The sequence below is a fragment of the Lepus europaeus genome, chromosome 1, assembly GCF_033115175.1.
Source record: "Lepus europaeus isolate LE1 chromosome 1, mLepTim1.pri, whole genome shotgun sequence".
Classification (NCBI taxonomy): Eukaryota; Metazoa; Chordata; class Mammalia; order Lagomorpha; family Leporidae; genus Lepus; species Lepus europaeus.
The window spans coordinates 10,817,965-10,842,722 of record NC_084827.1 but is presented as its reverse complement, the minus strand read 5'-3'; the positions used below and the strand labels follow the sequence as shown (position 1 = coordinate 10,842,722).

The window sequence follows — 24,758 nt, the reverse complement described above, 5'->3', positions numbered from 1 at the left end:
ATCAGGTCATGTCTGTAGTTACCATCACAGTGTACACAAGGAGCCTCCTGCAATGCCAGTGCTGTCACTGATCTGGGTGGGACCAGGGGTCATCTTTTATGCTTCCTCTGTCCTGCACCTTCCCTTTGTAACCTATACACATTGTGATCCGCATCCCTCATTGTGCCCTGTAGATTGACATAACCTGATTGCACACTTTGAGGGTTTTTACCTGGTATATTTTGTAGGTATAAATGATAAATTTTTTAGCTGTGTAAAACAGTATGCAGAAAGGTACATAAAACAAAAATATTTCCCTTAACAAATTTCTACAAGTTAATGTATCCTTCACTCATATTAACACCTAGAATACAGGGAGTTTCCAGAAGTTTCCAAGATGTCTTCTCCTATCTCTCCTCACTCTCTGCCCTGAGCACTTATCATGCTGTTATCTTCACTATGTTCTATTCCTTTTAAAGATTATAATTTTTTGCTTCTTGTATGTTCCAAACAGGTCTGTATTTTAATCTCTAATCTTTCAGAGTTTATTTTCCTATTCTTGGTGGCTTTTGTCATTAAAACTTACTGATTTGGTAGTCACTTATCCTCAGAGTCAATGAAAAAAAATCATAATTTGTCTTCCTTTTTTAGTTAATTTACTTTTAAGGAATACAGTTTTACATGTATGTTAGGAATATAGTTATTCTTCCCACCCTACCCACCCTCTCATCCCTCTCTCTGCTCACTATCCCATTTCCAGTCCCATTCTCCATTAAAATTCATTTTCAGTTAACTTTGTACACAGAAGACCAACTCTATACTAAAGATTTCACCAATTTGCACACACACACACACACACAAACACACAACTGTTTGAGAACAAATATCATAGTTAACTCTCATAATACAACTCACTGAGGACAGAGGTACTGCATAGGGAGTTAGTGCACAGTGACTCCTGTTGTTAATTTAACAATTAAAACTCTTATGTATGATGTCAGTGACTACCCGTGGCTCTTGACATGAGCTGCATAGGCTACAGAAGCCTTTTGACTCCACAAACTTCATCAGTAGTTAGACAAGGCCATAAGCAAAGTGGGAGTTCTCTCCTCCCTTCAGAGAAAAGTACATCCTTCTTTGATGGCCACTTCTTTCCACTGGGGTCTCACTCACAGAGATCCTTCATGTAGAACATTTTTTTCCCAGTGTCAGCTTTCCATACCTGAAATGCTCTCATGGGCTATTCAGCCATACCAGGAAGCCTTAAGGGCTGATTCTGAGGTCAGAGTGTTACTTAAAGCAGTTGGCATTCTATGAGTCAGCTGTTTGGACTGCTTCCAGTGTTGGAACATTCTCTCCTTTTGAATTCTATCTACTATGATTACCCTACACTTAGTCCTACCTACATGGTCATTTGAACACTTAATCCTATCTATATGTTCACTTTAACACTTAATATGATAACCTTAACACTTAAGTTGACATTTTATCACCCAGCTTAATGGGATTTGGGGTTCCATGACAAGTTTTTAAGCTGTACCTTTAGAAGTTAGTCCTTAGGAAAGTATGCAGAACTATAGAGCTTTCCAGTTACAAACTTCCTCCTCCATCTCGTATTCTCACTCTTATTTCTTACTGAGATCTATCCTTAATTGAATTGACTTTATATACATACGATTAACTCTATGTTAAGTAAATAGTTCAATAAATAGCATGAAGAGAAAAAATGAAAAAACAAAACTGTTCCCTGATGGTCAAGACAAGGGCTGCTCAAGTCACTGTTTTTGCACGTGTCAATTTCACTTCTGCAGATTTCATTTTAGGTGCTCTATTAGTTCTTACAGATCAGGTACAATACATGGTATTTGTCCCTTTGGGATTGGCTTATTTCACTAATTATGATGTTTTACAGATTCATCCATTTTGTTACAAATGATTGGATTTCATTTTTTTACTGCTGTGTTATATTCCATAGTATACATACTCCATAATTTCTTTTTTTAGTGTGATTTTTTTTTTAATTTTTAAAAATTTTTTAAGGAATACAAATTTCATAAATACAACTTTAGGAATATAGTTTTTATTCCCACAATACCTGCCCTCCCACCCATGCTTGCACCCCTCCCTTTCCTCCCTTTCCCCTTGCCAGTCCCTTTCTCCATTAAGATTCATTTTCAATTAACTTTGTACACAGAAGACCAACTCCATGCTAAGTAAAGAGCTCAACAATTTGCATGCACACATACACACACAATTTCAGAACTGGTTTTATGCTTAACTGTTAATACCACTCATTGAGGACAGAGGTCCTGCATGGGAAGTTAGTGCATAGTGATTCCTGTTGTTAATTTAACAATTAGCACTTTTATGTATGATGTCAGTGACCACCCAAGGCTCTTGACATGAATTACCTAGGCTATGGGAGCCTTTTGAATCCACAAGCTCCATCAGTATTTGGACAAAGCCATAAGAAAAGTAGAAGTTCTCTCCTCCCTTTAAAGAAAAGTGCACCCTTCTTTGATGGCCACTTCTTTCCACCAAGGTCTCACTCACAGAGATCTTTCATGTAGAACATTTTTTGCCACAGCGTCTTGGCTTTACATCCCTGAAATGCTTTCATGGGCTTTTCAGTCAGACCAGGATGCCTTAAGGGCTAATTCTGAGATCAAAGTGTTACTTGAAGTGATTGGCATTCTATGAGTCTGCTGTGTGGATTGCTTCCCATGTTGGACATTCTCTCCATTTCAATTCTATCTATTATTATTACCAGGCACTTGATCCTATTTATATAATTTCATTAGCACTTAATCCTATCTATATGTTCACTTTAACACTTGATATGATCACTTTAACAATTAATATGGCATTTTTAGCACCAAGTTTAATGGAATTTGAAGTCCCTTGACACATTTTTAAACTATACCCTTAGAGGTAAGTCCATAGGAATGTATGTAGAACTATGCAGCTTTACAGTTACAAACTTCCTGCTCCCTCTCTTACTCCCATGATTACTTTTTACTAAGATCTATTTTAAATTGACTTTATATACATATGATTAACTCTGTGTTAAATAAAGAGGTCAACAAGTAGTATGAAGAAAAAACATGAAACTCTTCCTCAATAGGCAATTCAAGAGCAGCTCAAGTTATCCCTTCTCAAAGTGTCAGTTTCACTCCAAAGATTTCTTTTTAGGTGCTCTATTAGTTCTCACAGGTCAGGGAGAATATATGGTATTTGTCTCTTTGGGACTGGGTTATTTCACCAAGTATGAGGTTTTCCACCTTGCTCCATTTTGTTGCAAATGACCAGATTTCATTTTTTTGTATGCTGTGTAGTTCCATAGTATACGTATCCCATAATTTTTTTATTCAGTCTTCATTTGAAGGGCACTTAGATTGATTCCATATTTTAGCTATTGTGAATTGAGCTGCAATAAACATGGGGTGCAGATAACTCTTTCATATGCTGATTCCATTTCCTTTGGGTAAATTCTGAGGAGTGAGATGGCTAGGTCATATGGTAGGTCTATATTCAGACTTTTGAGGTATCTCAATACTGTCCTCCATAGTGAATTTACCAGTTTACATTCCTACCAACAGTGGATTAGTGTACCTTTTTTCCTACATCCTCTCCAGCATTTGTTCTTTGATTCCTGTATAAAAGCCATTTTAACTGGTTTGAGGTGAAACCTCACTGTGGTTTTGATTTGCATTTCCCTGATGGCTAGTGATCCTGAACACTTTTTCTATGTCTGTTGGCAATTTGGAAAATTGAAAAATGTCTGTTTAAGTCCTTTAACTATGTCTTAAGTGGGTTGTTTGTTTTGTTGTTGTTGAATTTCCTGATCTCTTTATTGATTCTGGTTATTAATCCTTTATCAGTTACATTGTTTGCAAATAATTTCTCCCATTTTGTCAGTTGCCTCATCACTTCTCTGAGTGTTTCTTTTGCAATACAGAAACTTCTCAATTTGATGTAATCCCATTTGTTAATTTGGCTAATAGCTCTGGCTAAAACTTCCAGAACTATATTGAATAGCAGTGGTGAGAGTGGGCATCCCTGTCTGGTACCAGATCTCAGTGGAAATGCTTCCAATTTTTCCCCATTCAATAGGATGTTGGCCGTGGGTTTTTCATCAATTGCTTTGATTATACTGAGGAATGCTGCTTCCATACCCAATTTGCTTAGAGTTTTCATCATGAAAGGGTGTTGTATTTTATCAAATGCTTTCTCTCATCTATTGAGATGATCATATGGGTTTTCTTCTGCATTCTTTTAATGTGGTGTATCACATTGATTGTTTTGTGAACAATGAACCATCCCTGCATACCAGGGATAAATCCCACTTGGTCTGGGTGGATGATCTTTCTGATGTGTTGTTGCATTCTATTGGCCAGAATTTTATTGAGGATTTTTGCATCTATGTTCATCAGGGATATTAGTCTGTAATTCTCTTTCAATGCTGCATCTTTTTCCAGCTTAGGAATTAAGGTGATGATGGCTTCATAAAAAGAATTTGGAAGGATTCCCTCTTTTTCAATTGTTCTGAAGAGTTTGAGAAGAATTGGAGTTAGTTCTTCTTTAAATGTCTGGTAGAATTCAGCAGGAATCCATCTGGTCCTGGGCTTTTCTTTGTTAGGAGGGCCTTTATTACTGTTTCAATTTCTGTCTCAGTTATGGGTCTGTATAGGTTTTCTATGTCTTCCTGGTTCAATTTAGGTAGGTTGCGTGTGTACAGGAATCTATCCATTTCTGATAGATTTCCCTGTTTGCTGGCATACAAGTCCTTGTAGTAATTTCTGATGATTCTTTTTTATTTCTGTAGTGTCTGTTGTTACATTTCCTTTTTCATCTCTGATTTTATTGAAATTAAAGGGATACAAATTGGGAAGGAAGAACTCAAACTATCCCTCTTTGCAGATGATATGATTCTTTATTTAGGGGAACCAAAGAACTCTACTAAGAGACTATTGGAACTCATAGAAGACTTTGGCAAAGTAGCAGGATATAAAATCAATGCACAAAAATCAACAGCCTTTATATACACATATACAGGCAATGCCATGGCTGAGGAAGAACATCTAAGATCAATTCCATTCACAATAGCTACAAAAACAATGAAATACCTTGGAATAAACTTAACCAAGGACATTAAAGATCTCTACGATGAAAATTACAAAACCTTAAAGAAAGAAATAAAAGAGGATACCAAAAATGGAAAAAATCTTCCATGCTCATGGATTGGAAGAATCAATATCATCAAAATGTCCATTCTCCCAAAAGCAATTTATAAATTCAATGCAATACCAATCAAAATACTGAAGACATTCTTCTCAGATCTGGAAAAAATGATGCTGAAATTCATATGGAGCTAAAGCAATCTTGTACAACAAAAACAAAGCCAGAGGCATCACAATACCAGATTTGAGGACATACTACAGGGAAGTTGTTATCAAAACAGCATGGTACTGGTACAGAAACAGATGGATAGACCAATGGAACAGAATAGAAACACCAGAAATCAATCCAACAACTACAGCCAACTTATATTTGATCAAGGATCCAAAACCAATCCCTGGAGTAAGGACAGTCTATTCAATAAATGGTGCTGGGAAAATTGGATTTCCACGTGCAGAATCATGAAGCAAGACCCCTACCTTTCACCTTACACAAAAATTCACTCAACATGGATTAAAGACTTAAATCTATGACCTGACATCATCAAATTATTAGAGAGCATTGAAAGAACCCTGCAAGATATAGGTACAGGAAAAGACTTCCTAGAAAAGACCCTGGAGGTGCAGGCAGTCAAAGCAAAAATTAACTATTGGGATTGCATCAAATTGAGAAGTTTCTGTACTGCAAAAGAAACAGGAGAGTGAAAAGGCAACCGACAGAATGGGAAAAAATATTTGCAAACTACGCAACAGATAAAGGGTTGATAACCAGAATCTACAAAGAGATCAAGAAACTCCACAACATCAAAACAAACAACCCACTTAAGACATGGGCCAGGACCTCAATAGACATTTTTCAAAAGAGGAAATCCAAATGGCCAACAGACACATGAAAAAATGCTCAAGATCACTAGCAATCAGGGAAATGCAAATCAAAACCACAAGGAGGTTTCACCTCACCCCGGTTAGAATGGCTCACATTCAGAAATCCACCAACAATAGTTGCTGGAGAGGATGTGGGGAAAAAGGGACACTAACCCACTGTTGGTGGGAATGCAAACTGGTTAAGCCACTATGGAAGTCAGCCTGGGGATTCCTCAGAAATCTGAATACAACCCTACCATACAACCCAGCCATCCCACTCCTTGGAATTTACCCAAAGGAAATGAAATCAGCAAACAAAAAAAGCTGTCTTCACCTTAATGTTTATTGCAGCTCAATTCACAATAGCTAAGACCTGGAACCAACCCAAATGCCCATCAACAATAGACTGGATAAAGAAACTATGGGACATGTACCCTATAGAATACTATACAGCAGTCAAAAACAATGAAATCCAGTCATTTACAACAAGATGGAGGAATCTGGAAAACATTATGCTGAGTGAATTAAGCCAGTCCTGAAGGGACAAATATCATATGTTCTCCCTGATCAGTGACAACTAACTGAGCACCAGAGGGGAAACCTGTTGAAGTGAAATGGACACTATGAGAAACAGAGACTTGATCAGTTCTTGTCCTCACTGTTGATGTACAATGTAATACTTTATCTATTTAGCTTTATCTATTTAGCTCCTTGGTCAAATATAAGTTGGTTGTAGACACTTTGATTGATTTCTGGTGCTTCTATTCTGTTCCATTGGTCTATACATCTGTTTTTTTTTTTTAACAGTACCAGGCTGTTTTGATGATAACTTCCTTTAGTATGTCTTGAAATCTGGTATTGTGATGCTTCCAGCTTTGTTTTTGTTGTATAAGATTGCTTTAGCTATCCAAGGTCTCTTGTGTTTCCATATAAACTTCAGCATGATTTTTTCTAGATCTGAGAAGAATGTTTTCAGCATTTTGATTGGTATCACATTGAATCTGTAAAATGCTTTTGGAAGATTGGACATTTTGATGATATTGATCCTTCCAACCCATGAACATGTAAGATTTTTCCATTTTTTATATATTCTTCTATTTCTTTCTTTAATGTTTTGTAATTCTCATTGTAGAGATCTTTGACATCCTTGATTAAATTTATTCAAAGATATTTTTTATGGATATTGTGAATGGGATTGATCTTAGAAGTTCAGTCTATTGCTTGTCATTAATTGTACATACAAAGGCTCTTGATTTTTGTGTATTGATTTTATATCCTGCTACCTTACCAAACTCTTCTGTGAGTTCCAATAGTCTCTTGGTGGAGTCTTTTGCATCCCCTATATATAGGATTGTGTCATCTGCAAATAGGGATAGTTTGACTTGCTCCTTCCCAATTTGTATCCCTTTGATTTTTTTCTTGCCTAATGGCTCTGGCAGAAACTTCCAAGACTATATTAAATAGCAATGGTGAGAGTAGGCATCCTTGTCTGGTTCCAAATCTCAGTGGGAATGCTTCCAACTTTTCCCCCATTCAATAGGGTGCTGTCTGTGGGTTTGTCATTAACTCCCTTGAATGTGTTGAGGAATGTTCCTTCTGTACCCAATTTGCTTAGAGTTTTCATCATGAAAGGCTGTTGTATTTTATCAAATGCTTTCTCTGCATGTATTGAGATAATCATATGGTTTTTATTCTTCAGTCTGTTAATGTGATGTATCACATTGATTGATTTGCAAACATTGAACCATCCCTACATACCAGGGATAAATCCCAATTGGTCTGGGTGGATGAACTTTCTGATGTGTTGTTGGATTTGATTGGCTAGTATTTTGTTGAGGATTTTTGTGTCTATGTTCATCAGGGAAACTTGTCTGTAATTCTGTTTCTCTGTTGCATCTTTTTCAGATTTAGGAATTAAGGTGATGCTGGCTTCATAGAAAGAATTTGGGAGAATCCCTCCCTTTCAATTGTTTTGAATAACTCGAAAAGAATTGGAGTTAGTTCTTCTTTAAATGTCTGGTAGAATTCAGCAGTGAAGCCATCTGGTCCTGTGCTTTTCTTTGTTTGAAGGGTCTTTATTACTGATTCAATTTCCATCTTGGTTATGGATCTGTTTAGATTTTCTGTGTCTTCATGGCTCAATTTAGGTAGGTTGTATATGTCCAGGAATCTATCCATTTCTTCTAGGTTTTCCAGTTAGACAATGGAATGAAGCTGGAAATCAGCAACTCAGGAATCTATAGAACATATGTAGGGGACCAGCACTGTGTCATAGCATGTAAAGCCACTGCCTACAGTGCAGTATCACATATGGACACTATTTGAGTCCCAGCTGCTCCACACTCTATTCAGCTCTCTGCTATGGCCTGGGAAAGCCATAGAAGATGGCCCAAGACCTTGAACCCCTGCACCTGGCTTTGGATTGGCACAGCTATGGCCATTGTGGCCAACTGGGGAGTGAACCAGCGAATGGAAGACCTCTCTCTCCCTCTCTCTCTCTCTCTCTGGATCTCTCTATCTCTCTGTCTCCCTATCCTTCTTTCTCTATGTAACTCTAATTTTCAAATAAATAAATATATATTTTTTAAAAAAGAACATATGTAAACACTTGGAGACTGAGCAACATGTTCCTGAAAGAACAGTGGATCATTGAAGTAATCAAAGAGAAATCATAAATTTCTGGAAACAAATGAAGATGACAATACAACATATCAAAACTTACAGGATACTGCAAAAGCAGTGTTAAGAGGAAAGTTCATAGCAGTTGGTGCCTACATCAAGAAATTAGAAAGGCACCAAATAAACAAGCTATCAATGCATCTCAAGGATCTAGAAAAACAACAGCAAACCAACCCAATTAGAGTTGAAATAAACAAAATTGAAACAAAAAAATACAAAATATCAGCAAAATAAAGAGCTGATTTTTTATTTTATTTAATTTCCTCTTTTTTCCTCAGTGAGTCTAGATAAGTATTTAATGGTCTTGTTTATCTTTTCAAAAAGCAAGTCTCATTTCACTTGTTGTTTGAAAGGTTTGTGGTAGAGCCAGCCCTGCAGGGGCCCCCAGCCACTTCCCTACAGTAGTCTTTCCCCTCACACTCTCTTCCAAGGCTACAGTCACTTGGAGGCCACTCCTTCCATACATCATTGTCCTGCCCATGCCACAGCAGGACATCCACTCTTGGAGGAGAACAGGCCTCCTGTGCAACCACAAGTTTGGCAAACAGGAAATCCACTGAGAAGAGGCACACAAAACCCAAACACTCAACCCCTCATGCTCTATTTCATTCCATGTCTTGAGAATCCAGGGTTTTCTGCTGGGTTGGGACAGTATCTTTGGGAGATACAAGATAGATACCTCTGATAGAATCCTTGTTCTGCACCCCACCACTCCAGCACTCTCAGGAAACATAGTGCCTGAGGGAGCTCTTCTCTGCCTCCATTTGAGCTTCGGGAGCTGGAAAATGTGCTACAGCACCGAGACAGAGAGATAACAGTTTTGTTTTGTTTTGTTTTGTTTTGTTTTGTTTTAAAGATTGTTTTATTTATTTGAAAGTCAGAGTTACACAGAGAGAGGAGAGGCAAAGGCAGAGGCAGAGAGAGAGAGAGAGAGAGGTCTTCCATCTGATGGTTCACTCCCCAGTTGGCTGCAATGGCTGAAGCTGTGCCGATCCAAAGCCAGGAGCCAGGAGCTTCTTCTGGGCTCCCACGTGGGTGCAGGGGCCCAGAGCCTTGAGCCATCTTCTACTGCTATCCCAGGCCATAGCAGAGCTGGATCAGAAGTGGAGCAGCCGGTTCTCAAACCAGCACCCAAGCACCCATATGGGATGCCGGCGATTCAGGCCAGGGCGTTAACCCACTGTGCCACAGTGCCAGCCCCTTGAGACAGAAGTTTTGAAAAACTTGCAGGAGAAGTTTTCTTATCCAGCTCTATGGTACTGCACCTGGGAAAGCAGCAGAAGATAGTCCAAGTGCTTAGGGCCCTGCCACCGATGTGGGAGACATGATGGAGTTCTAAGCTCCTGGCTTCCACCTGGTCCAGCCCTGGCTATTACAGATATTTGGGGAGTGAATCAGAGGATGAAAGAGTCTGTCTCTAATTCTGCCTTTCAAATAAATTCAAAACAATTAAAAATTTAAAAAACTTAAAACTATTATCTCCAATAAGGTGAGGCATCAGGAGATCTTCCATTTCAGGGAGGAGCATCAGTCCCTCTCCAAGCAGGTTCCAAGGAAGAGGGGTCCTCTGATAGGACAGGTGGTGCTTCTCCATATGTAGAAGAAAGGATCTGAGCAAGAAACTCGGTGTCCCCTTTGTAAACCTCAGTTCTTCCTCGGCCACTCTTTATTCATGGGTGACTTTAGCAGAAAGAAGAACTTCTCTGGCGATGCTTCTTTTCATGCCAAAGTTGTAGAACGCTCCACAAACAGAGATTGGAGAAGGAGCATTTTCAGGCTCCCAGGTCCATATAGGATATGTGTCACACCACAACCCAGAAGCTTCTACACCAGCATGGACCTGAATGATGCTTCTCCACTACACAAGTCCTACTACTGCTTGGTTTTTCATGTTATTTATTTGAGAAGCAGATTTGCAGAGACAGAGAGAGGTCTTCCATCTGCTGGTTCACTCCCCAAATGGCTGCCACAGCCAGTGCTGGGCCAGGCCAAAGCCAGGAGCCAGGAACTTCTTCTGGGTTTCCCATGTGGGTGCAGGGGCCCAAGGACTTGAATCATCTTACCCTGCTTTTCCCAGACACATTATTATGGATCTGGATCAGAAGTGGAGCAGCTGTGATTGAACCGGTGCCCATTTGGGTTGCCAGGGCTGCAGGTAGCAGCTTAACCCACTATAATGCCAGTCCCCTACTACTGTTTGTTGACAGGAAAAACACTGGTGGAGTAGCAAGAAAACTGAGCTCATGTTCTAATGTATCTGCAGTATTGCTGCCCATCTGTTCTGATGGATACCCTACCTCCACTAAACCTTGCTACCTTGCTTACCACTACTCTCTGACGCACGCCTGAATTCTTTCTGGTGAGAACCTCTATTCCGGCCATCTCCGCTAACAGTTAATTATTCCGTTCACATAGAAGAAGTGTTTTCTGCAGGTTAGTGTACCTTGTGGTAAAATTCAGAGCAACTGAGGTATATGCATAAACCAGAAATTCAGGATGTTTTAGGACAAGTAAGATTTTTAAATATCTTTGTCTTCAAATTTCAATACAGATTATTATTTTATTCCTCTTATTAGGCAGAAAATTATTATTATGTATTTTTTATTCAACCATGACTTTCTTACATTCATTATTAAACTGTAGTTGTGCTGTATCATTAATTTGTGTAATTTGGTATCAAGGAAGGGATAGCAACATTATCACTCCTCAAAGATAACTACCCAATGTACAAGATTTAAAGGAAACATCCTGTAGAAATAGGAGTCTGTCTTCTCGGCCAATTTTAGGCTCAATTCACCTCCAATTCTTTCCTGCCTTAAAAGAATTTCTTCTTGGGGCCGGCTCTGTGGTGCAGGTTAATCCTCCACCTGCCGCCAACAGCATCCCACGTGGGCGCTGGTTTATAGTCCTCCCACACTACTCTACTTCCAATCCAGCTCTCTGCTATGGCCTGGGAGAGCAGCAGAAGATGGCCCAAGTCCTTGGGCCTCCGCACTGGCATAGGAGTCCTGGCTCCTGGCTTCAGATGGGCTCAGCTCTGGCTGTTGCAGCCATTTGGGGAGTGAACCAGCAGGTGGAAGACCTCTCTTGTCTCTCCTGTTACTGTCTGTAACTCTACCTCTCAAATAAATACAATGTTTTTAAAAATTATTTTTCCTCTTGGTTTCTGTGGATATATTCAGGAAGGCCAAAATATAAACATGACTTAAAATGAGATTTTAAGTAGGAAACACAGAAAACATTAGAACCAGATAAAACAGGCAATAATTAATGGTATGATGGTGGCAGTTTTGAGATCTCTCTTGCACCAGCCTGCTCAAGTGTAATTTCTCTGTGGCACCCATGCTGATTTATAATTTACATTTTAAATGGTTCAGTGGGCTACAGATCTAGGCTTCAAGCTAAGGGTTTGTGCTAAGGGAGTTGACCAGTCTTTTTGCAGCTTTCAAGAGACTCTCAGGGCCAGCGCCGTGGCTTAACAGGCTAATCCTCCGCCTTGCGGTGCCGGCACACCGGGTTCTAGTCCCAGTCAGGGCACCGATCCTGTCCCGGTTGCCCCTCTTCCAGGCCAGCTCTCTGCTGTGGCCAGGGGGTGCAGTGGAGGATGGCCCAAGTGCTTGGGCCCTGCACCACATGGGAGACCAGGAGAAGCACCTGGCTCCTGCCATCGGATCAGCGCGGTGCGCCGGCCGCAGCACGCCACCCGCGGCGGCCATTGGAGGGTGAACCAACGGCAAAAAGGAAGACCTTTCTCTCTGTCTCCCTCTACTGTCCACTCTGCCTGTCAAAAATAAATAAATAAATTTATTAAAAAATAAATAAATTTATTAAAAAATAAATAAATAAATTTATTAAAGAGACTCTCAGACCAGCGTCGCAGCTCACTAGGCTAATCCTCCGCCTTGCGGTGCTGGCACACCAGGTTCTAGTCCAGGTCGGGGCACCGGATTCTGTCCCGGTTGCCCCTCTTCCAGGCCAGCTCTCTGCTATGGCCCGGGAAGGCAGTGGAGGATGGCCCAAGTGCTTGGGCCCTGCACCCCATGGGAGACCAGGAGGAAGCACCTGCTCCTGCCAACGGATCAGCGCGGTGCGCCGGCCGCAGCGCACCAACCACGGTGGCCATTGGAGGGTGAACCAACCGCACAAGGAAGACCTTTCTCTCTGTCTCTCTCTCACTGTCCACTCTGCCTGTCAAAAAAATTTTTTTAAATAAATAAATAAAAGAGACTCTCCAACCAGAGTTGGAAGAGCCTATGGATGATTTTTTTTAAAGGCTCTTTTATTTTTCATCCCCCTCCACCTTCGCAGACTTGCATTAAAACTATTTAACTCAAACGTATCTTGGCAAATCATAGTAGCAAATAAAGAACCCAAACTCTCCTATCATGACATGATCTGTAATGCCCAGGAAACGACGATAACATAATTCCTAGAGTGGTGGGTCGTTTTTAGGAAAAAAAAAAATACCTGTAAGGAGAACCTGCACTGGGCAATGCCCTCTCCCTTTGCAGCGCTCCGAGACGCAGTTTACAGCAGGAGCGAGCAGAAACCTTCCAAGGCCGGAGGCTGCCCACCGGCGACACTGCCCTGGCTCCGCAGCCCCCGGCCGCCCTGCCGACTTCCGCTTCCGCCGGGAACCGCGGCCGCCGCGCGCGCGACCTCCGCCACGTCACTTCCGGCCCGCGCCATGAAGTGCGTGTTCGTTACCGTGGGGACCACCAGCTTCGACGACCTCATTGCGTGCGTGTCGGCGCACGACAGCCTGCAGGTGAGCGGGGGCGGGTCGGGCGGCTCGGCGCGTGGCGCTCGGCCCGCCGCGGCCGGTCCTAACTGCTGGGCCCGGTCGGAAGTCCCCGCAGCCGAACCGAGCGGCGCGTCCCCGCGGCCTGTGGCGCCCTCCTCCGGCTCCGCAGCCGCTCCTGGGCCCGTGGTCTCTGCGGGCCACGGCTCCCGCCCAGCCCGGCTTCCCGTCCGGGGGCCCTCAGCGCGGCGCCCCCGGGCGCGGCCTCGCAGCCCGGCTCTGAGGCGGTGGGCCCTGGCCGTTCCCAGCGTCTCCCCGGCCAGCTTGCGACCCCTTTTCAAAGTCAGAGCCGCGGTGCTCCTTTGCCGACTTGGAGAGCTGGGTCCCCGAGATCCATCTGGGCTGGTGAGGTTCCTGGTCGGGCTAAGTTGGGAAAATTAGGGTTATTTGGCCACCCGTGCTCGGGTCTCCTGCGGGCTTTAGCGTTTGTTGCTGCGGTTTTCATGGGAGCCAGTTTAAAAGGCCCGCGTTTTCTTACTTCCTGTTTCAGATACTCAAGAGCCTTGGTTACGACCGACTTGTTCTGCAGATCGGTAGAGGAACGGTAGTGCCTGAACCGTTCAGTACTGAGGCCTTCACTCTGGACGTGTACAGGTACAAGGATTCCTTGAAAGAAGACCTTCAGAAGGCAGATCTTGTTATTAGTCACGCAGGTAAAACGCCTTCGAATCTCAGGATTTGGTCTTTGCGACTTAGCAAAAACGAACTGACAAGACCCTTCTGTGCCAAATCACCAGAATTCCCGACGGAAGCCCCTTTGAGCATAATAATTCCTGGAATTATTTAAATGTGACAATTAAGAACTTTATTGGAATTTAGTATTTCTGGGTGAGAGAAGGATGGAAAATTCATCACTGTGGCTCAACCTTCCAATAAGACACCCTAAGCACAGAGAGGGAGATGACACGTGTGATGAACTGTCCCTTGAAATTCGTATTTGGGCTTAGAACTGAAGATGTTTAGCCTGCTGATGGGTTGGATTGGTCGCAGTGAAATTCGCTTTGAAAGATTTTTTTGCATTTCTATTAAAAGTGTGTGTGAAATGAGTTCAGTCAGAAATATTCTTTATAGATTATGCAAATCACTGCCTACTCTTAAGAGAACCATGCTAATGATCTAGTTAATTAGACTTCCAGTTCCTTCATAATTGCATTTAGGGAGCTTTGCAGTTTTCACCGCCAGGAGGGAGGATATTCCTGATTTTTAAAGAGTCTAGTTTGAGGAAAGAAAAGTCATTAGATATGGACATCACTAATAGATTGGTGATTAAAAACTTACAGCATAATAGCTAAAGAGCTTTTGCAGCTGCTCTGAATGCTTTGTGTCTTTTATCTTGTTTAATTCTCCCATATGAAGTAAATATAAGGAAATCCCAGTAACTTCATGGAAGTTACAATTAAAGGATGTTTATTTTGATGCAAAAAATTTTGAAATCCATGCGTAACTTTTTTCATAATACACATTTTTCGTAAACTTTATGTACCCGTGTTTCTCCATTTTACAGATGAGGAAACAGAAATAAAGGTTAAGTAACTTGTCCAGTCAATAAGTAAATGGTAGACAGATAACAGTCTGGTACTGAAGACTTTGTTAATTATTACCCCTTCCCTTAAAAGCAGCTGTCTACTCATCAGTGTTCTTGCTCCCATTTAAAATAGCTGCATGATTTTAGATTCAAAGTTGAGTTGATTCTAATATTTTATGGGTGAAAATTCATAGCCCTGTAGCTGCTCTGGGTATGACATCTTACAGCTAGACACATAAGGAGCAGGCAGTGCTTTTCTTTGTTACCAGTTTGTGTTTGAGAAGTAAGCTGCAGTTGTTCATTGGTATCCTTGGAGGATTGATTCCAGGACCCTGTGCAGACGCTTCAGTCTCTTTTATAAAATAGGATAGTATGTGCATGTGACTTAGACACATCTTTCTGTGTACTGCACTTGATTGTTTATACCAGCAAGATCGGTGGCCGCTTGGCGCAGGCAGTTCAGTAACTGCGTTGTCTGCTAAGGTTTTCCAGGAGTGAGCAAACATGGCTGCGGCTTTCTGGAAGGCGGCTAAGTCTATGCAGCGAGAACGCTGAGAGTGACACCAGCCCAGCTTTCAAGAACATCTGGGCTTGCTAGAGAAAAAGAAGGATGACAAACTGCACTAATGACTACCATAAAAAACAAGAATACTGCAGAGCTCTCTGGAAGAAGGTGCTTAAAAAACATCCAGATGACTTTTACTTTAAAATGATTCATTGTTAAACTCCAGGATGGAGTTCATCTTATTAAGGAGGCAAAGGAAGATGTAACTCTAGAACAGCTAAAGCTGATGAGAACTCAGGATGTCAAATATATAGAAATGAAAAGGGATGCAAAAGCTAAGAAAATTGAAAAGACTAAAATCAGAGCTCCATCTGCTGGATTTCCAGGGGAAGCAACAGAATAAGCAAGTGTTCTTTTTTGACACCAAAAAGGAAGTTGAATGGTTTGATGTAACTCACCTGCCTACAGCCCTGGAACTAGGCAACAGTTTTCAGTAGACCCAAAATAGAGATCTTACAGAAGAAAAAAATTAAAGGAGTTACCCATCAGACTGGGCTTAAGTTAAAGAGAGGAAGAAGTAATATAACTGCCTGATAACAGCAGATTAAACAAGAGAAGGAATTGTTACTGCACAGAAAATTGAAATATGCGAAGTTCTTATGGATAAAACTCAGGAGGTAAAGATGAAGAAACAGTGAACTCCCCAGCTATTTACAAATTTCAGAGTCTTCAGAAATGTTGAAGTGTTATAGATAAGCCTTGTCATTCCACATTGAAAAATCACTGTATTTTGTATATTTTTTTCTGGTGACTTAGATTGGATCAGTCCACATTGCATGGTTTTCCTGTTTGTAAGCAAAATTGATCATTGAGCTGACTTTTTTTTTTTTTTTTAAGATTTATTTATTTGAAAGGCAGAGTTACAGAAAGGCGGGGGAGGGAGGGTCTTCCATCCACTGGTTCACCCCCCAAATGGCTGCAACTGCTGGAACTGGGCCGAGCAGAAGCCAGGAGCTTCTTCCAGGTCTCCCACTTGTGTACAAGGGCCAAAGGGCTTGGACCATCCTCAACAGCTTTCCCAGGCTGTAGCAGAGAGCTGGATCAGAAGTGGAGCAGCCAGGACCCAAACTGGCACCCATATGGGATGCCAGCACTGCAGGCAGCTGCACTACACCACAGTGCCAGCCCTTGAGCTGACATTTGATCTTTCTGTGAACAACATTAAAACCCCTGTCATTTAAAATGTATATATATATATATATATATATATACACATATATATATATATATATATTGCTTATAATACCTAATACAGGGTAAATACTATGTAAATAATAGTTATATAAGGTTACTTTTAAAATTTTTTGGAAAATAGAATTAAAAGATGTTTATTGGTAGAAAAACTTTGAAACCCACAGATTTTTCATAACATGCATTTTCCATGAACTTTTTAAAGACTCTAGTATGCATGATTTTCAAAAATTTTTTATCAAAATAAACTTTTTATTTTGTTTATTTGAAAGGCAGAGTAAAACAGATACCTTTTATCTGTTGGTTCATTCCTGACATGCCTGCAACAGCTAGGGCTGGGTAGTTGCTTATACCTGCTGGTATAAACAGTCTTGAGATGATTTCAAGTGCAGTACACAGAAGGATGTGTCTAAGTCACATGCACATACTATCCTATTTTATAAAAGAGACTGAAGCATCTGCACAGGGTCTGGAATCAATCCTCCAAGGATACCAAGAGACAACTGCAGCTTCTCTCAAACGCAATATTTTTGTGGTAAGCTGAGCACAGAACTCTGTCCAAGGGGCCAGCGCTATGGCGCAGCGGGTTAACGCCCTGGCCTGAAGTGCCAGCATCCAATATGGGCGCCAGTTCGAGACCTGGCTGCTCCACTTCCAATCCAGCTCTCTACTATGGCCTGGGAAAGCAGTAGAAGATGGTGCAAGTCTTTGGGCCCCTGCACCCACATGGGAGACCCAGAGGAAGCTCTTGACTCCTGGCCTCAGATCGGCACAGCTCTGATTATTGTGGCCAATTGGGGAGTGAACCAGCAGATGGAAGACCTCTCTCTTTCTGCTTCTCCTCTCTGTGTAACTCTGACTTTCAAATAAAAATAAATACATCTTAAAAAAAAAAAAAAACTCTATCCAGGTTTGAGATATCATATGCTGCCCCCCAGAGTGTACATTAGAAGGAAGCTGGATAAAAAGTGGAGGCTGGGAGACAGAATTCTGGCACACAGTTTAAGCCACCACCTGAAATACCACATCTCATATGTGTACCTATTCAAGTCCCTTTCGCACTACTTTTGATCCGTCTCCCTGCTAATGCACCTGGGAAAGCAGCAGCAGATGACCCAAGCACTTGGGCCCCTGTGCTTCACATGGGAGACCTTGATGGAGTTCCAGGCTCCCAGGTTCTGTGAACCATTGGATGGAAGATATTTTCTTTCTCTTTTTCTATCTCTATCTTCTCTCTCCTCTCTTCTCTCTCTTTCAAATAAATAAAATCTTTTTTTTTTATTTATTTATTTGACAGAGTTATAGACAGAGTCAGAGAGAAAGGTCTTCCTTCCATTGGTTCATCCCCCAAATGGCCGCCACACCAGAGCTGCACTGATCTGAATCCAGGAGCCAGGTGCTTCTTCCTGGTCTCCCATGTGGGTACAGGGCCCAAGCACTTGGGCCATCCTCCATTGCCTTCCCGTGCCACAGCAGAGAGCTGGACTGGAAGAGGAGCAACTGGGACTAGAACCCGGTTCCCATATGGGATGCCGGCGCTGCAGGTGGAGGATTAACCAAGTGAGCCACAGCACCGGCCCTGATAAAATCTTAAAAAATAAAAATCTTCTCTCTGAGCATGCAACCCTCTGTTTTTTGTTTTTTTGTTTTTTTGTTTTTTTGTTTTTTTGTTTTTTTTTTTTTAAAGATTGGACAAGATCCCAGGCATTCTGCCACAATGCCTTCCCTAAAAATAAACTTTTTTTAAAGGATTGATTTATTTATTTGAAAGAGTACATAGAAGCAGAGAGACATACCTTCCATCTGTTGGTTTACTCCCCAAATACCACAATGTCCAGGGCTGGCCCAGGCCAAAACCAGGAGAGAAGCCAGGAGCTTCTTCCAGGTCTCCCACATAAGTATAGGGGCCCAAATACTTGGGCCATCTTCCTCTGCTTTCCTAAGCATGTTAGCAGGGAGCTGGAGTGGAAGTGGAGCAGCCAGGACTCAAACTTGTCCCCATATGGGATGCTAGTGTTGAAGGTGGCAGCTTTACCTGCTGTGCCATATCACCAGCCCCAAAAATAACTTTTAATTCGTTTTTCCACAAACTTTTTTTTTTTTTTGACAGAGTTAGAGACAGAAAGATCTTCCTTCTGTTGGTTCACCCCCAAAATGGTCACTATGGCCGGAACTACACCAATCCGAAGCCAGGAGCCAGGTGCTTCCTCCTGGTCTCCCATGCGGGTGCAGGGCCTAAGCACTTGGGCCAACCTCCACTGCCTTCTTAGGCCACAGCAGAGAGCTGGACTGGAAGAGGAGCAGCCGGGACTAGAACCCGGCGCCCAAATGGGATGCCAGCGCCACAGGCAGAGGATTAACCAAGTGAGCCATGGTGCCAGCCCCTTTCCACAAACTTTTTAAAGTATCCTTGTGATATTTAGGGAATAAAAGACCTACACACGTTTTGTACGGATCCAGTTTGTTTCCAGAATATTGTTTTAAATATTATTTATTTGAAAGGAAGAGTCACAGGCAGAGACAGATCTTTCACCTACTAGTTCAATCCCCCAAATGGCTGTAATGGCTGGATCTGGGCTAGGCCCAAGCCAGGAGCTTGGAACTCCATCTGTGTCTCCTATGTGGGTGGCAGGGGCCAGCGTTGTGGCACAGCAGGTTAAGTTGCTACCTGCAACACTGGCCTCCTGTGTGAGTGCCAGTTTGAGCCCCAGCTGCTCCACTTCCAATCCAGCTCCTTGATAATGCACCTGAGAAAGTAGCAGAAGATGGCCCAAGTATTTGGACTCCTGCTACTCACATAGGAGACTCGGATGGAGTTTTAGGCTCCTAGTTTTGTTGTGGCACAAGCTTAGCCATTGCAACCATTTGGGGAATGAATAGCAGCTGGAAGATCTGTCTCTGTCTCCCTCTCTATGACTCTGCCTTTCAAATAAATAAATCTTTTTTTAAAAAATTGTATTAACAAATTTTATTTATTTGTTTCGGTAGGTGCAGGAAGCTGTTTGGAGACTCTGGAAAAAGGAAAGCCACTTGTAGTAGTTATAAATGAAAAGTTGATGAACAATCATCAGCTGGAATTGGCAAAGCAGCTGCACAAAGAGGGGTATCTCTTCTACTGTACTTGCAGGTATACTAGAGACTGATTATTTGACCACTAACTAATTCGTCCCTGAGTGTTCTTATCCACCTACTTAGCCCATCTGTCTTTTTTGCCTGTTCCCTCCTCCCACTTACCAAACATACTTCTATATTTCTCACCTATGAAGCCATTTCATTTGTTTGTTTTTCCTTTTTGAGTTACATATCTTTCTATGTATGTGACTGTTTGCATGTGAGTATCTGAGTACATGTGTTTATCTGAGTGTACAGCTCTCTGAGCATCTGATTTTTGAGTTCATTATTCAGATTTTCAGTATTCAGTGGAAGCATTTATTTAGTTAAAAGTTTGCCTTCAGTAAGCCCACTCACATCCCTAAATTAAATTCATGTATTCAATTTTACCTCATGTGTAGTGGGTGCTGTTTTAGGCATTGTAGATATAATGGCTAAGAAAAAAGAGGTACAGTCCCTGTACTCATAGTGCTTACATTCTAGTGTTGGTTGATTGACAGTAAACAAGTATACAGATAAACAGTCACAGTAGAGAAATGTCCTGCAAAGAAAATAAGCCAGGGAGATACCTGGGGTGAAGACCAGTTAGATACAATTGTCAGGGGAGGCCTGGCATGACCTTTGAGCTGAGGCCTGAATTCCGTGGAAGAGCCAGTCTTGTGAAGCTGTGGCCGCAGAGGCGCAGCAATCGCAGTCGCCCAGAGTTAGGAGTGAAGGTGGAGTTTGGTGTGCTTGAGGAACAGAGGGAAGGTTAGTGTAGCAGGAACGTAGTAAGCAAGGGAGAACATAGTATAAGATAAGGCTGGGCAGGGATTTTATTCTAAGGAAAACGAGCTATCAGTGGAGTGTTTTAAGCAGGGGAATTACTTTATGGTAAGAAGTACTACTTTCTGGAAGCGTGTTAGAATTCAGCAGGAACTGACTGACATTATAATAGGAGGATGAAGAAAGTTTCTGGTTGTTTTCTATTCATTCTTCCATGAGATACTAGAGCTTCCCAAAGGGCCAGGTCAGTAGTTGCTAACTGTTTGACTTTAAAAAATCTATCCTAATTTGATGTTTTGTAAGGTAAATATCTCATAGAAATATTTTAAATTACATATTTTTGTTATAATACATTGAAGTCAATTAAAAATAAGTAAACTATAGAAGAAATTAGCTAGACCATAATAAGCTTTCCTTGTCATTTGCCTGTTTTATCTCTTAGGCACTCAGTAAATACTTGTTCATTCATTAATACTTACTGAGCACCTACTACATGCAAGGCGTTCTTAGGAACTTGGTATATACATCAGTGAACAAAGAAAGATTCCTGTTCTCGTTTGAGAGAACACCAGTTCATTGACTCAGGAGTAAAACTGTTGGTTGTCCTCATTTGTACACTGAGAGCGGTCAGAGGGCTCTGTAACGTAGAAGCCCGTTTTGAAGCATTGTGAGTCAGTGGAGAAGCTAGACAATTGAAATTATGTGTGCTTTAGATGATTGGCATATCTGTCTAGATAACTGAGATTGCTGGGGAATGAGCACTCATCTCCCTAACTGGTTTCTGTGAATCAGTTTTTCTAGATATATTTGATGATTATTTTCACTCAGAATGATACAGCAGTGACTTTGTTAGTACATTTAAAAAGGGGAGAGATTGACTTTAGAAACACATCCTGACATTTTATTGAGACCAAAAAGGAAACTGTACACAGCTTTAATTTATTCATTTTGTCTCATAGTTTTAGAAATGTTTTTCTTACATTAATTTCCTTTTTTGTGTTGTTGTTGTTGTTAAAGATTTATTTATTTAGTTATTTGAAAGTCAGAGTTACACAGAGAGAAGGAGAGGCAGAGAGAGAGAGAGGTCTTCATCATCTGCTGGTTCACTCCCCAATTGTCCACAATGGCCAGAGCTGCGCCAATCCAAAGCCAAGAGCCACGAACTTCCTCCAGGTCTCCCACATGGGTTCAGGGGCCCAAGGACTTGGGCCATCTTCTGCTTTTCCAGGCCATAGCAGAAAGCTGGCTCAAAAGTGGATCAGCCATGACTCGAACCGGTGCCCTACAGACGGCAGCTTTACCCACTATGCCACTGCACTGGCCCACTGCATTAATTTCAAGAAAGTCAAACACATGAAAGCAGTAAGATTCAATAATTGGTTGTATTTTCATCTTAGGTAAATCATTTTTTTTCAAACTTATACCAGTAGTATATCTGTTCCAATTGAAGTGACTGATTTAAATAAATGCCTGAGGGGCTGGCACTGTGGCAAGGCGGGTAAAGCTGCCACCTGCAGTGCCAGCATCCCACATGAGCACTGGTTCCAGTCCTGGCTGCTCCACTTCCAGTCCAGCTCTCTGCTATGGCCTGGGAGGGCAGTAGAAGATGGCCCAAGTGCTTGGGTCCTTGCGCCTGCCTGGAAGACCCAGAAGAATCTCCTGGCCCCTGACTTCGGATCAGTGCAGCTCCAGATTGGTGTAGCTCTGGCTGTTGTGGCTAACTGGGGTGTCAATCAGCAGCTGGAAGACCTCTCTCTTTGCCTCTCCTTCTCTCTCTGTATAACTCTGACTTTCAAATAAATAAATAAATCTTTAAAAAATGAAAAAATAAGTAAATAAATGCCTGAAACAACAGTTTCATGTTGTCATCTAGAACCTTATTTCTGGGGCCGGTGCTGTGGTGTAGCAGGTAAAACTGCCACCTGCAGTGCCAGCATCCCATATGGGTGCCAGTTTGAGTCCTGGCTGCTCCTCTTCCAATCCTGCTCTCTTCTATGGCCTGGGAAAGCAGTAGAAGATGGCCCAAGTCCTTGGGCCCCTGCACCCGCGTGGGAGACCCGGAGGAAGTGCCTTGCTCCTGGCTTCTAATCAGCACAGCTTTGGCCATTGCGTCCAGTTGAGGGGTCAACCAGTGTATAGAAGATCTCTGTCTCTCTTTGCCTCTCCTTCTCTCTGTGTAACTCTGACTTTCAAATAAATAAATAAATCTTATTTTTAAAAAAACCTTATTTCTAAAATGCATAATGGTTTTATATTGCTTATTTATTTATGGATTTATGATAGTAAATTACTGCAGGAAAGTTATTTTATAATCTTCATGCATGGTCTAGTCTTTTCTTGCCTGGCAGCTATTACTTCTGGTTTCATTGATTCTATTTTCATAAATTAATTTTGTTCTAATTTATATCTGCCTGGTCCTGAGAAGTGTTACAAAGCCAAATAAACACTTTTTTCATGAAGTAACTACATTTCTGAAATATTACCTTGATGTAAAAAAGAATGTATTTGTTGAATTTGTGTTGACATTTTATAGTATTCTTTGTATTGCTTTGACTATCTTAGAATGTATGCCTAGAATATTAAAATACATAAAAATTATATGTGCAGTTTAAGAAGCATCACTATGTTTTTGGAAGTTAGGCTTACTCATCAAGTGGGCAGCAGACGAATTATGAAATTTTCTCCCATGTTACCTAATATTTTTCTTCTTTTGTTTTAGCACGCTTCCTGGGCTGTTACAGTCAATGGACTTATCAACATTGAAATGTTATTCTCCTGGCCAGTCAGAAAAATTTTCTGCATTTTTGGATAAAGTTGTTGGATTACAAAAATAAACACTAAACTCTCAATACTTTAAAAACACCTCCAAATCCAGCCTCTGACATGTAATCAAATCAAATAAATGCCTAATATATTTGCAGAATAATATAAATTAATGAACTTCCTACATCGATAGAGTACCTACATAGGAATTTTTATGGTGTATACATTTGATTGGGGTCAAAATCCTAATTGCAGTTTATTATACTTAATAGATTTTCCCCAGTCTTCAGTATGTAGTTAGAATTCACAGTTTTGGTCTTTGAATTCCAAATGGATTTGGAATCCTGGGGAAGAAATGAAATTTGAAAACTTTGACAAAAACCATAAAGGTAGTTAGCTTGATGTTCCTGAGAATAGAAAAAAAAAATGAAACATTAACAACTTTAAAAAGTTTTTACATGAGAGTCATCATCTTTTAAAAAAAAAAAGATTTATTTTTATTTATTGAAGGAGTTAAGAGAGGTAGAGCCAGAGAGAGGGAGATGTCTTCCATTTGCTAGTTCACTCCCCAAATGACTGCAATGGCCAGAGCTGAGCTCATCCAAAGCCAGGATCTTTCGGGTCTCCCACGCAGGTGCAGGGGCCCAAGGACTTGGGCCATCTTCTGCTTTCCCAGGCCATAGCAGAGAGCTGGATCAGTGTACATACAGGATACAGGCACTGCAGGCTGAGACTTTAACCCACTGTGCCACAGTGCCGGCCCCAAGTCATCATCTTTACCTTCATAATCCAGGGAACCAATTTAAAAAAAAAAAAAAAGTAAAAAGCTGAGTAATTACCTGAAAAACAATGGATCCATTGATCTATTTTAGTTGGAGAAACTACTTTTATCCTAAAAGGGTAAAGTGGATATGTTAACTCTTTTCCCTCTGTAACATAAGTAGAAAGTGACAAAATAATCTTGTTCAGTGTCAAGTCTTTACTGGTTTAATTAAGAAGACTAAACCAAAAGAAACTTATACCAGTAGGACTTGCTGTTATTTTTTTAAGAATCCCCTCTCACAATTTTAATGAAGCATTTATTTTAATTTATGTGCTTATAAAATTAGTGTTACAAATTAGGTGGACATAATGGCTTAAATGTATAGGTTTAAAGTTCATGTGATAACTTGAGATAGATACACTATTAAATTTTTTCTGATTAAAGTGCAGGGGATCAGCATAACTAAGATAAATACTAGGCAAATAACTATAGAGAACCAAAAAACTTAAAACTTACAGTATGATAGAAAGCACAGGACTGGGAATCAAGAAGCTGCTTCTAGTGCTGGCTGTGCC

General features: G+C 41.2%; 1 protein-coding gene, 1 long non-coding RNA gene and 1 pseudogene across 4 annotated transcripts in view; 2 read left to right on the top strand and 1 right to left on the bottom strand.

The window, feature by feature from the left end:
* The window catches only part of LOC133761744 (uncharacterized), a 44,653-nt gene extending 34,853 nt beyond the window's left edge, over window positions 1–9,800 (bottom strand). Inside the window, exon 1 of the long non-coding RNA XR_009866219.1 lies at window positions 9,379–9,800. This is a non-coding gene — a long non-coding RNA (uncharacterized LOC133761744). The remainder of the gene's footprint in view (window positions 1–9,378) is intronic.
* Window positions 9,801–13,367: 3,567 nt separating this feature from the next.
* On the top strand, window positions 13,368–23,519 carry LOC133761593 (UDP-N-acetylglucosamine transferase subunit ALG13 homolog). 3 transcript variants are annotated; one of them, XM_062194080.1, is made up of 4 exons: window positions 13,368–13,467; window positions 13,991–14,153; window positions 19,770–19,908; window positions 23,377–23,519. In XM_062194080.1, exons 1-4 carry the CDS (start codon window positions 13,387–13,389, stop codon window positions 23,489–23,491), a joined length of 498 nt encoding a protein of 165 aa, XP_062050064.1. In that variant the 5' UTR covers window positions 13,368–13,386; the 3' UTR covers window positions 23,492–23,519. The 3 variants fall into 3 exon arrangements, with proteins under 3 accessions (XP_062050064.1, XP_062050240.1, XP_062050154.1); XM_062194256.1 differs by lacking the exon at window positions 13,368–13,467 and adding an exon at window positions 13,698–13,845; XM_062194170.1 differs by lacking the exons at window positions 13,368–13,467; window positions 13,991–14,153 and adding an exon at window positions 16,122–16,207.
* Window positions 15,530–16,228, top strand: LOC133762418 (probable U3 small nucleolar RNA-associated protein 11; annotated as a pseudogene).
* Window positions 23,520–24,758: the final 1,239 nt, after the last annotated feature.